The sequence below is a fragment of the Loxodonta africana genome, chromosome 21 (genome assembly GCF_030014295.1).
Source record: "Loxodonta africana isolate mLoxAfr1 chromosome 21, mLoxAfr1.hap2, whole genome shotgun sequence".
In the NCBI taxonomy this organism is placed as follows: domain Eukaryota; kingdom Metazoa; phylum Chordata; class Mammalia; order Proboscidea; family Elephantidae; genus Loxodonta; species Loxodonta africana.
In genome coordinates, this window is record NC_087362.1 from 782715 (window position 1) to 796251 (window position 13537).

The 13537-nt window shown below is 38.3% G+C and overlaps 1 protein-coding gene across 4 annotated transcripts in view; it reads left to right on the forward strand.

Moving 5' to 3' along the window:
• The window catches only part of ENPP6 (ectonucleotide pyrophosphatase/phosphodiesterase 6), a 337158-nt gene that overhangs the window by 125761 nt on the left and 197860 nt on the right, over positions 1-13537 (forward strand). For 2 of the 4 annotated variants that reach the window (XM_064273537.1, XM_064273539.1), the window contains exon 2: positions 11140-11264. In XM_064273537.1, coding sequence (XP_064129607.1) covers positions 11241-11264 — 24 coding nt within the window. In that variant the 5' untranslated portion in view covers positions 11140-11240. Of the gene's footprint in view, positions 1-11139; positions 11265-13537 lie in introns of those variants that run through there. The other 2 variants (XM_064273538.1, XM_064273540.1) reach the window with 2 other exon arrangements.

A 13537-nucleotide genomic window follows, 5' to 3' on the forward strand; every position in this document is an offset into this window, starting at 1 on the left:
AGTTGGCTTTGGGAATGGTTCCTGTCTTGGGCTAACAAAAGGCCTGGGGCCATGACTACTGGAGTTCTTCTAGTCTCAGTCAGACCATTAAGTCTGGTATTTTTGTGAGAATTTGGGGCCTGCATCCCACTGCTCTCCTGCCCCCTCAGGGGTTCTCTGTTGTGTTCCCTGTCAGGGCAGTCATCGGTTATAGCTGGGCACCATCTGGTTCTTCTAGTCTCAGGCCGATGTAGTCTTTGGTTTATGTGGTCCTTTCTGTCTCTTGGGGTCATAATTACCTTGTGTCTTTGGTGTTATTCACTCTCCTTTGATCCAGGTGGGTTGAGACCAGCTGATGCATCTTAGATGGCCACTTGCTAGCGTTTAAGACCCCAGATGCCACTCTCCAAAGTGGGATGCAGAATGTTTTCTTAATAGATTTTATTAGGCCAATTGACTTAAATGTTGCCTGAAACTGTGGTCCCCAAACTCCCGCCCCAGCTATGCTGGCCTTTGAAGTGTTCAGTTTATTCAGGAGACTGCTCTGCTTTTGGTTTAGTCCAGTCATACTGACCACTCCTGTATTGTGTGCTGTCTTTCCCTTCACCTAAAATAGTTCTTATCTACTATCTAATTAGTAGAACCCCTCTCCCTCCTTGCCTCCCTCCCCATTCTCATAACCATCAAAGAATATTTTCTTCTCTGTTTAAACTATTTCCCAAGTTCTTATAATAGTGGTCTTGTGCAATATTTGTCCTTTTGCAGCTGGCTAATTTCACTCAGCATAATGCTTTCCAGATTCCTCCATGTTATGAAATGTTTCATGGATTCATCATTGTTCTTCATCGATGCGTAGTATTCCATTGTGTGAATATACCATAACTGATTTATCCATCTGTTGATGGGCACCTTGGTTGCTTCCACCTTTTTGCTATTGTAAACAGCACTGCAATGAACATGGGTATGCATATATCCGTTTGTATAAAGGCTCTTATTTCTCTAGGACATATTCCAAGGAGTGGAATTGCTAGATCATATGGTAGTTCTGTTTCTAGCTTTTTAAGGAAGCGCCAAATCGATTTCCAAAGTAGCTGTACCATTTTACATTCCCACCAGCAATGTATAAGTGTTCCAATCTCTCCACAACCTCCTCAGGATTTGTTATTTTGTGTTTTTTGGATTAATGCTAGCCTTGTTGGAGTGAGATGGAATCTCATTGTAATTTTGATTTGCATTTCTCTAATGGCTAATGATCGTGAGCATTTCCTCATGTATCTGTTCGCTGCCTGAATGTCTTCTTTACTGAAAAGCCTGTTCACAGTTTTGCCCATTTTTTTAAATTGGGTTATTCGTCTTTTTGCAGTTGAGTTTTTACAGTATCATGTAGATTTTAGAGATCAGGCGCTGATCGGAAATGTCGTAGCTAAAAACTTTCCCAGTCTGTAGGTAATCTTTTTACTCTTTTGGTGAAGTCTTTAGATGAGCATAAAAAACCAAAAAACCAAACCCATTTCTGTTGAGTCAATTCTGACTCATAGCATAGATGTTTGATTTTTAGGAGCTTCCAGTTGCCTAGTTTTTCTTCTGCATTGTTGGTAATATTTTGCGTACTGTTTATGCCATGTATTAGGGCTCCTAGCATTGTCTCTATTTTTTCTTCAGTGCTCTTTATCATTTTAGATTTTATATTTAGTCTTTGATCCATTTTGAGTTAGTTTTTGTGCATGGTGTGTGGTATGGGCCTTGTTTCATTTTTTTTCAGATGGCTATCCAGTTATGCCAGCAACATTTGTTAAAGAGACTGCCTTCTCCCCATTTAACTGACTTCGGGACTTTGTCAAATATCAGCTGCTCATACGTGGATGGATTTATGTCTGGCTTCTCAATTCTGTTCCATTGGTCTATGTATCCATTGTTGTACCAGTACCAGGCAGTTTTGACTACAGCGGTGGTATAAAAAACCACCGAATGTCATCGAGTCGATTATATATAGTATACAGCGGTGGTACAATAGGTTCTAAAACAAGGTAGAGGGAGGCCTCCCACTTTGTTCTTCTTTTTCAGTAGTGCTTTGCTTATTTGGGGCCTCTTTCCCTTCCATGTGAAGTTGCTGATTTGCTTCTCCATCTCATTAAAAAATGTCATTGGAATTTGGCTCGGAATTGCATTGTATCTATAGATGGCTTTTGATAAAATAGACATTTTTACAATGATAATTCTTCCTATCCATGAGCAAGGTATGTTTTGCCACTTATGTAGGTCTTTTTTGGTTTCCTGCAGTAATGTTTCATAGTTTTCTTCGTATAGGTCTTTTACATCTCTGATAAGATTTATTCCTAAATATTTTATCTCCTTGGGAGCTACTGTAAGTAGTATTGATTTGGTGATTTCCTCTTCAATGTTCTTTTTGTTGGTGTAGAACAATTCAACTGATTTTTGTATGTTTATCTTCTGTCCTGATGCTCTTGAACTCTTCTATTTGTTTAGTAGTTTTCTTGAGGATTCTTTAGGGTTTTCTCTGTATAAGATCATGTCATCTGCAAATAGAGATACTTTTACTTCTTCCTGACCAATCTAGATGTTCTTTATTTCTTTATCTAGCCTAGGTGCTCTGGCTAGGACCTCCAGTACAATGTTGAATAAGAGTGGTAATAAAGGACATCCTTGCCTGGGTTCCCGATTTTCTCAAGGGGAGTGCTTTCAGACTCTCTCCATTTAGGATGATGTTGGCTGTTGGCTTTGTATAAACACCCTTTTTATGTTGAGGAATTTTCCTTCTGTTTCTCTTTTGTGGAGAGTTTTTTTTTTTTTTATCATGAATGGGTGTTGAACTTTGTTAAATGCCTTTTCTGCATCAGTTGATAAAATCATGTGATTCTTGTCTTTTTTTTATTTATATGTTGGATTACATTAATTGTTTTTCTGATGTTGAACCATCCCTGCATAGCTGGTATGAATCCCACTTGGTCATGGTGAATTATTTTTTTTGATACGTTGTTGAATTCTGTTGGCTAGAATTTTGTTGAGGATTTTTGCATCTAAGTTCATGTGGGATATAGGTCTGTAATTTTCTTTTTTTTTGTGGAGCGTTTACCTGGTTTTGGTATCAGGTGTATGCTGGCTTCACAGAATGAGTTTGAGAGTATTCCATCATTTTCTGTGCTTTGAAATACCTTTAGCAGTGGTGGTGTTAACTCTTCTGTGAAAGTTTGGTAGAATTCTGCAGTGTAGCTGTCCCGGCAAGGGCTTTTTTTGTTGTTGTTGGGAGTTTTTTGATTACTTTTTCAATCTCTTTTGTTATGGGTCTATTTAGTTGTTCTACCTATGTTTGTGTTAGTTTAGGTAGGTAGTGTGTTTCTAGGAATTCATCCATTTCTTCTAGGTTTTCAAATATGTTAGAGTATAATTTTTCATAGTCATCTGATACGATACTTTTAATTTCAATTGGGACTTTTGTAATATCGCCCATCTCATTTCTTATTTGGGTTATTTGCTTCCTCTCCTGGATTTCTTTCGTCAACTAGGCCAATGGTTTATCAATTTTGTTAATTTTTTCAAAGAATCAGCTTTTGGTCTTGTTAATTCTTTCAATTTTTCTTCTGTTTTCTATTTCCTTTAATTCTGCTCTAATTTTTATTATTTGCTTTCTTCTGGTGCCTGAGGGTTTCTTTTGTTGCTCTCTTTCTATTTGTTCAAGTTGTAGGGATAATTCTTTGATTTTGGCCCTTTCTTCTTTTTGGATGTATGCATTTATTGATATAAATTGACCTCTGAGCACTCGTTTCACAGTGTCCTAAAGGTTCTGATAGGAAGTGTTTTCATTCTCATTAGATTCTATGAATTTCTTTATTCCATCCTCAAAGTCAACTATAACCCAGTCTTTTTCGAGCAGGGTATTGTTCAGTGTCCAAGTGTTTGATTTCTTTTCCCTTCTTTTTCTGTCACATATTTCTATTTTTATGGCCTTATGGTCAGAGAAGATACTTTGTAATATTTCAATGTTTTGGATTCTGCTAAGGCTTGCTTTATGACCTAATTTGTGGTCTATTCTAGAGAATGTTCAAAGTGCACTAGAAAAGACAGTATACTTGGCTGCTGTTGGGTGCTCTGTATATGTCTGTAAGGTCAAGTTGGTTGATTGTGGCCTTTAAATCTTTTGTGTCTTTACTGAGGTTCTTTCTGGATGTCCTGTCCTTCACCGAAGGTGGTGTATTGAGGTCTCCTACTATAATTGTGGAACTGTTTGTCTCTTTTTTCAATGCTTTTAGAGTTTGTTTCATGTATCTTGCAGCCCTGCCATTGGATATGGTTATATTCTCCTTGTATATTGTCCCTGTAATCATTATATAGTGTCCTTCCTTATCTTTTGTGGTCGGTTTAACTTTAAAGTCTATTTTGTCAGAAATTAATATTGCCACTCCTGCTCTTTTTGATTGTTGTTTACGTGATATATTTTTTTTCATTCCTTTGAGTTATAATTTTTGTTTCTAAGTGTAAGGTGTGTCTCTTGTAGATAGCACATAGATGGATTATTTATTTATTTATTTATTTTATCCAGTCTGCAACTCTCTGTCTCTTTATTGGTGCATTTAGTCCATTTACATTCAGCCTAATTATAACCCTGGTGGCGTAGTGGTTAAGTGCTACGGCTGCTAACCAAAAGGTCAGCAGTTAGAATCCACCAAGCACTCCTTGGAAACTCTGTGGGGCAGTTCTACCCTGTCCTATAGGGTCACTATGAGTCAGAATTGACTCGACAGCACTGGGTTTTGTTTTTTGGTTTTGAGTTTAGTGCTGTCATTTTGGTGTCTTTTTTTGTGTGTTGTTGACAGTTTATCTTTCCCACTTAATTTTTTTTGTGCTGAATAGTTTATCTTTATATATTGTCTTTTCTTCTTATTTGTTGCTGTTGATTTTGTTTCTGCTGAGTCTCTATTTTTTTCTTGTGTTTTATTTTGATGAATAGGATAGTTAGTTTCCTTTGTGGTTTCCCTAATATTTACTCCTATTTTTCTCAGTTTAAACCTAACTTTTATTTCTTTGTATCGCCTTGTCTTTCTCTTCATTTGAAAGTTCTATGACTACATTTATTATTCCCTGTTACTTGTTTTAATGTTGTCTTCTTTTATATAATAACATTGCTTTTTCCCTGTTTTGAACGTTTTTTTATCTTCATTTATTTTTGTGATTTCCCTGTCTGGGTTGACCTCTGTCCAGTGTTCTAGTCTTGCTTTGATACCTGATATTATTGATTTTCTAACCAAAGAATTCCCTTTAGTATTTCTAGTAGTTTTGGTTTGGTCCTTACGAATTCTCTAAACTTCTGTTTATCTGAAAATGTCCTAATTTCACCTTCTTATTTGAGAGACAGTTTTGCTAGATATATGATTCTTGGCTGGCAATTTTTTTCCTTCAGTGCTTTAAAGAATTCGTCCCATTGCCTTCTTCCTGCATGGTTTCTTCGGAGTAGTCTTAGTTTATTCTTATTGACTCCCCTTTGTAGGTGACTTTTCGTTTATCTCTAGCTGCTCTTAAAATTCTCTCTTTATCTTTGGTTTTGGCAAGTTTGATTATAATATGTTTTGGTGACTTTCTTTTTAAAATCTACCTTATGTGGAGTTCAGTGAGCATCTTGCATAGATATCTTCTCATCTTTCACTGTGTCAGGGAAGTTTTCTGCCAAAAAATTTTCTACAATTCTCTCTGTATTTTCTGTTTTCCCTCCCTGCTCTGGTACTCCAATCACTCATAGGTTATTTCTCTTGATAGAGTCCCACATGATTCTTAAGGTTTCTTCATTTTTTAAGAATTCTTTTTTTCTGATTTTTCTTCAAGTATATTGATGTCAAGTGCTTTATCTTCAAGCTCACCAATTCTGCCTTCCTGTTGCTCAGTTCTGCTCCTCTGACTTCCTATTGTGTTGTCTAGATCTGTAATTTTATTGTTGATCTTCTGAATTTCTGGTTGCTGTCTCTCTATGGATTCTTGCAGCTTATTAAATTTTTCATTATGTTCTTGAATAACCTTTTTAATTTCTTCAGCTGTTTTACCTGTGTGTTCCTTGGCTTGTTCTGTGTATTGCCTGATCTCCTTCCTGATGTCTTGAAAGGGTCTGTATATTAATCTTTTGTATTCTGCTTCTGGTTATTCTAGGAAGGCACTTTCATCTGGAAAATCCCTTGAGTCTTTGTTTTGAGAGCTTGCTGAAGCGATCATAGTTTGTTTCTTTATGTGATTTGATATCGACTTGTCTCCAAGCCATCTATAAGTTATTGTATTAGTTTATTTTATGTTTGTTTACAGTATCCTAGTTTCTTCCTTTGTTTTGTTTTGATATGCCCAAATGGCTTGCTTGAGTGAGCTATCTTGATTATTTTCACCTTTGAAGTGGATTTCCTGTCACCAGATGGTTAGAGATGTTATCAGGTATATCAGTCTAGGAGTCCATTCACTTTTCTTGTATGGATTCAACTCAGGTGTCCAGGTAGCTGGTCATCAAGTGAGTGGTACAGGCTCTGTCCTGTAGTCTTAGAGGGATGGGGTGATTGGTGTAGGTACAGTCACCTGATTGCAGCAGGGTGTCATGCTCTGAATAAGGCAAAGTGTTGAGAATCATCCCCAAGTGACTTTGAGGAAAGCTCCTCTCTGTTGCCTAGAGCATACAGATAGGTTGTTTCTGCAGACAGACCATGGGTACTCAATGCTTTTGGTAATAAGGACTGGGAGGTACCAGTTATACTCAGACCCTTGCTGCGGGTGACTTGGTGACCTGAGTGGAGCCTCCAGTCCTTAGACCCGTGATGTGGGTAGGTGAGGACCCTATTAAAATAGATAAAGTGCCATCAATCATCAAACACCCACCTCTCCACCACACGGTTGAAACAGTTGGAGTCTGCCAATGAGTGCCTATATTCATGAAATAGGTCCACACAGGTCCATGCAGGGGGGAAAGCTATTCAAAGTCCACAGACCGTTTATGCCTGGACAGGAGCTGCTTCTGTCTGGAGCTCCCCAAGTTAGTGGTTCTGGCAAATTATCTTTCCCCCAGTTGTGAATTTATTCCTTCCTCAAGGCCAGGAGAATGGTTCCCGGCACTCAACAGAGTCTATCTCAGGCCCAGGGAAATCAACAGCCTCTGAAGAAGGCTGGGAGCAGAGGGCACGGCAAAATATACACAAGTACTTAGCTTTTGCCGAGAGCGCAATTCTTCTCTGGTGTGAGCAGGTGTGAGTAGGCTGTGTGGCTGGCTGTTTCTCTCTGAGGAAACTGTGGCCGAATGCTACTACCAGCCTGCTGCAGCTGCTCCTGGAAAATCGTACCAGAGGGATCCCAGCAAATCAGGTCCAGCAGCTCCTCTCTACTTCTGAACTGTCTCTGCTTCCCCCTGCAGGTCAGTCCATTTTCTAACTTTGCCTATGATGTTCAGGGCTCCTAGATTGTGATAAATTAATTATTTGACTTGCTTTTTCGGGTCTTTGTTGTAAGAGGGATCACCGGAAGCATCTGGCTATTCTGCCATCTTGGCCCTATCTCTGCCTTGGAAATTTATGTGTGAGAAATACTTGTGTCTCAAGGTCAGGGTCAATTATTTTAGGGAGGAATATTTTCATTTTGGGGTGCCAATGAGTTGATTCTGACACCTAGTGACCCCATGTGACACAGTAGAACTCCCTCTTCAGGTTTTCTTGGCTGTAATCTCTACAGAAGCAGATCACAAGGCTGCTGGGTGAGTCTGAATGGCAAAATTTTTGGTTTGCAGCTTGTGCCACCAGGGCTTAACCTTTGCTAATTCCAGGCATCTGAAGGCACTATCGGTTTGGGATAGCTTGAAGCCAAAATCTCCTGAGGTTTATTTGACTACAAGGTTGCATAATTTGGGGCTCAAACTCACCTGCAGTGTGGCTTAAAATGAAGAAATCTCAGGGGACTCTTCTTCCACCAGACACCCCATTTCAAAATAGGGAGTTTTCCTTGCTGTCTTCTCAATGTGGTGGTTGTGGTGGTGATCTTTATGTCGAGGGTGCATATTGTTTAGGGTCCCACCTTTATGACCCTCTTAGACTCCCCATCTTTATCTGCCTAGGAGTTGTCTCTTTTCCCCTGCCTGGAGCGAAACTTACAAAAGCAAACTTCCATATCACAACCCGTTTGGCAAATGCATTCTTAGTGAAAGGTGATTTTAGTGCTCTGGTTTCCTGTGTTAACTTGATTTTTGGCCTCCAAAGATTCTTTTCTTTCTTGTCAGCTTATTAATTCATTTTACAAGTATCTTAAGGAAATTGCTTGGAATTTGAGTTGTTTTCAGCACGCAGGCATGTCTTGGTATCTAGTTCATAGTTCATCATATTTCTAGAAAGGACATCCCCATTAGACTCTTTAATAATTTTATATACTACAGTTCTATAATCAAATTTAAAATTAAACTTCAATTGCAAACATCATACATTGATCAGAATATGTATTCTCTGTTGTATGCATATGTAGCTCTTTTATAACAACATCTGAGAGCACTGGATAAATTTTGCATAATGACAGCATCTGGTTTCAAAAATATTCTCTATTTTTAATAATACAAACTATCTCTTTGTGATCAACTCATATTTGTAAATTGCTTCAAAGCATGAATCTCTCCAGAGAATGGGCTCCCCAAAACTGGACTTTATAGGTGAGTCTCTTACAATCAAGAGAGAGTTTGAATCAAACCAAGACTAAACTCTTCTAACTGGTAAAGATAGGCCTATAGAGTATAGCTGTAGGTGATCTGGGCCACATCCGGCTCCATTTGAACCAGTTCACGCCAGTGCATTACTAACATTCTCACAGTTTCTCAGGGAAAGGAACTGGAGAGCTCCTTGTGGAACCCACTCGAGACACTGGACAGTAAGGAGGTATTTATTCTTAGTGTCACTGCTTGGCAGCTACAGCCTTGGTGGTGGTTGAGTCTCACTCACACCCATTGTGAAAAAAGGGGTTCATTCAAAGGATGAAGAGACCCTAATAGTGCGATGGTTAAAGTGACCAGCTGCTAACTAAAGGGTTGGTGGTTTGAATCCACCAGTTGCTCTGTAGGAGAAAGTTGTGGCAATTGTCTTCCATACAGATTTACAGCCTCTGAAACCCTATGGGGCAGTTCTACTCTGTCCTATAGGGTCACCATAGGGTTGCTGTGAGTTGGAACGGACTCAATGGCAGTGAGGTTTTTTTTTTAGTTGAAAGGTACTGTGGACTTGAAATGGAGCTGCAAATGTGCAAAGTAGAAGTAGAACTAACTGTGCCCTCTTTCTGGCATTTATGGGCCCTGTTGTCTCCACCATGTATATCTCTGTTTCTCTCTTTTCATTTGCTCCTTTCTACCCACTTGAAATTGGACTTCTTCCTTCAGTGAGATTTATGTTTTTTAGTTATCTCAGTGTGAATGTTCATATATTTTTCTGCAGAAATATCAATGGGTTTGATTATCGTGCAATGCCTCAGGCTCTGCGGCAGGTATTTATGTAATATACTCTGTATCACCACGTTACTTTCTGGAATCAGAATAAAACCCTGAATTCTAAAACCTGTCTGGTCCTGAGTTTTAAATAAGAGATTGTGGACCTGAACCATTAAAAGCAAGAAAAAAATATATTACTGGAAAATAAACAATAAAAAGAGATGAAGTAGGAGGATAAGCTGAATAAATAAAGTTGAAATCTGAAAAAGCATTAATACGGGGGATGATATCTTCTCTAGACTCTGCCATTACCTACCCTCATGTTACCTCAGTTTTTTCAGTTTACATGCTACTGCTTTTCCCTTCATGTTTCACATTTTAAATGTAAATCTAAACATATTTCTTTGGTTAACCATTTTCCCAGTTTTCTTTAAAAAAAAAAATAGTTCCTGTTGGTTTTAAATGAGTTTTTACCTTTCAAGTTTTTCATAATTATTAAATAATCTGTTTTACTTCTCTTTGCATACACGATGATTTCCACTTCTCAGGCAAAGACCTAAGGAAAGAACATTAGGTTATTTGTACAAAAGTATTCGAGTCAGGACTCAGAATTTTTTGTTTTTGATGGGTGTGCTGAGATGACTTTCCAAGTTCTATTTTGAAGATAAAGTTCCTTTGTCACCTTGGATCATGGTTTGAATTAGCTTAACTCCTCCTCCCACCCCCTTTTTACTGATTGATGTGATGAGGTGATTGTTTAAAGATGGCAGTTCTCCTACAGTCTCAATCTTGACAAATGGCACCACTCTGTCATCTAAGGCGGAATCTTTGGAATCATCCAAAACCCTTCCCTTTCCCTTACCACCCACACGTTCATTTATCACAAGGTTGAATTTGTAAAAGGTTATGTCTCTGGCCTACAGAAAATCAGAGAGAATAATATAAACAACACCCATGCATCAACCCTCAAGTCTGTAAAATTCCGACATTTTGTCATATATATACACTTCAGTTTTTGTTTTTAATAAATAGAGTATTACAGACACAATTGGAGGTTCAGTGCCCTTTTCTCTACTCTCTCTCTCCATTTCAGAGGAAACCACAATCCTGATTATGGTGTTAATAATTTCTGTGTAGGTGTTTGTACTATTATTAAATAGAGTATTGCACTGAATGCTTTTATATTAATCTTTTATATACTATGTGTATTCATCTGCGGCTTGTTTTTATCACTCTACATTGTTCTTGAAATTTGTACGAAAACTAGGCATTTAAGTCTCGTTTATTCTTTTGAATACCTATATAGTATTCCTTTGAATGAATATTAATGCCATTTGTGGATTTTCTTATTGATGAACATTTAAATTATTTCTAATTTTTTGCTATTACCAACACTGCTGCAACAAATATCCTTGTGCCTGTCTTCTTGTACAAGCAAATATATGAGGGCTCTAGTCCGCAGTGAACTGTGACATGCCAGTGTCCTGTCAATGGCTATACCTAGAACAAGATTTTGGTCTCCTCTGCTCTCGGGGCAGATGGATGAGACCTGAGACACCTAGAGCATGTGGGCTCTGGGCTTGAGCAGCCTTAGCCAGTGAGCAGTATCTATATATAATATGTATGATGGTGTCACCTGCCATATGTAAGGGGGCTTGTTTTACATAAATTAACTAATTCAATATTCATGATAACCTTGTGGAAAAGGTATTATAATTATCTCCATTTTACAGATGAAGAAGCTGAAGCATAGAAAGAAGTTAAGTAACTTGACTAGGATAAACCACTGGTAAGTGCCAGAAGCAGTGGTTAATTTCTACGTGCTGTGAAGATGGAGATGGTAGTGTTTTCCTCGGTAAGTACCTGGGAGTAACATTGCTGGGTCGAGGGTTAAGTGTATCTTGGTAAATGTATCTTCGGCATTTTAGATAATGCCATATTGCTCTTGAAAAAGGGTATACTAATTTACAACTTCCACAGCATTGCATGAGAATTTCTTGTGCCAGTCCTTTGACTGTGAAAATGGTATCTTTGTTGTTTTCTTTCTTTTCTTTGATTTACTGTGAGGTTGAAAGTATTTTGCATGAGTTTTTTTTTTTTTTTTTTGCCATTTATGTTTTCTTATTCTGTTACTTGACTTTTCATATCCTTTGTCCTTTTCTTACTAATTTGTTTTTATTTTTACTAATTTTTTCCTTACTAATTTCTGGGAGTTCTGTATGTATTCTGTATTCTAATTCTCTGTGATATAGTGTTCGCATACATCTTTTCTCAGTCGTCAAGAAAAACTGATATATTGAATTATAGTTCAAAACAATCTATTAGAGATGCTAATTTGAAATTTACCTTTAAAAAAAAAAAACAAGAAGGAATGCCTTTAGCCAAGTTGTATTCTAAGAAAATCTACACGGTCTTTGCATATTGATTGAGTAAATTTGAGCTATATCACAGAGGTCATGGTCAGAGAGTTGAACTTCCCTAAGCAGATGAGTCCAATTAACATCCAATGACAAACATAGCTTACATCTGTAAAGCAACAGCTTTCTACAGAATCCATGGTTTCCTTTAACAAACATTTTCTGACACAGAAAACAAGCTATCCATTATTGGAACTACTAAAACAAATATTTTGGTATTATAGAAAATCTTTTTGTCTGTTTCAGTAAAGAGACTTAGAAATTTTACAAGATGCGTAGTAAGTACAGATTTAATCCTTATGGTAGTAGTAGTAGCCATGAGGGTACCAGGAGGAAAAGCACTCCCAGGTTTAGGAAATAGCCAGTACAAAGCCCCTGAGGCAGGTGAATGCCTAGTGTGATCTAGGATAAACAAGGAAGGTGATATAGCTAGGACACAGGAGTAAGGGAGGCTAGGAGAAAAGGAGGTCACAGGTAATAGGAGGCTAGATAGTGTAGGGCCTGGTTGGGCACAGCAAGAAATAAATAGAGGAGAAGAAACAAGGCTTTCTTACAGAAGAATTCCAAACAATATATATAGATACTTCACCCTCCAGGAAATGGAGTTTAATACTCCTCTTGAAGGACTAGACTTAACAGAAACACTGGCTTCAAGAAGATAAAGGAGTAATGTTTTCAAGTATTCAAAGAAAATACGTTTGAACCTAGAATTATATGGCTCTGAGTGGGAGCTATTGGAAAGTTCTGAGGAGAAGAGTGACGTGCAGATGGTTGAATGGTGGCCTCCAAGATGTGCATGTATCCTAATTTCTGTAACTTGTGAACCCTGCTTTATTTAGAACAAGGGTCTTAGCAGGTGTAATTAAGTTAAGGGTCTTGAGATGAAGGGATCATCCTGGATTATCCAGGTGGGTCCTATATCCAAGGACATGTATTCTTATAAGAGGCAGAGGGATATTTGAGACAGACAGAAGAGGAAAAGATGGGGAGGCACAGAGGAGAAGGTTATGTGAAGACAGAGACAGGGATGGGAGAAATGTATCTACAAGCTGAGGAACACCAAGGGTTGTTGACAGCCGCCAGAAACTAGGAGAGAGGCATGGAACAGATTCTCCCTCAGAGTCTCCAGAAGGAACCAATTCTGTGGACACCTTGATTCCAGAGTTCTCACCTACAAAACTATCAGAGAATAACTTTTTGTTGTTTTAAGCTGCCTGTTCGTGGTAATGTGTTCAGTACCCACAGGAAACCAGTACAGGAGTCCAGGCATTGTAGGGCCTGATGGGTCACAGCAAGGATTCTGATTCTACTTGGAGTAGCACGGGGAACTCTTGTAAGGTTTTAAGCAGAGGAGTGACATGAATCTGACTTATGTTTTAAATAGATAAATCCAATTAACTTAGCCAACGCATAATCCCCTGCCTCATACCTTTTTTAAGATCAGTGATGTGGGAGAAGTGGCCAGGTGGCAGTCTCAGTTCAACGAGTCCTTCATTTTATTACCTCATGGAAGTACTCTTCCCTTAGATATTAATCCTGTAAACCAGCCGTGTCAATTAGAACTAGGTTTGGCTGTCTTTAAGAGAACCCTAATAGTAATTTAGATAAGAGAGAGGTTTATTTCTCTCTTAAGTAAAAGAAGCCTGGGTATGGTGTCCAGGGTTGATAAAGCAACTCCATACTCATCAGAGTTCTTTTATTTTCCTGCCCA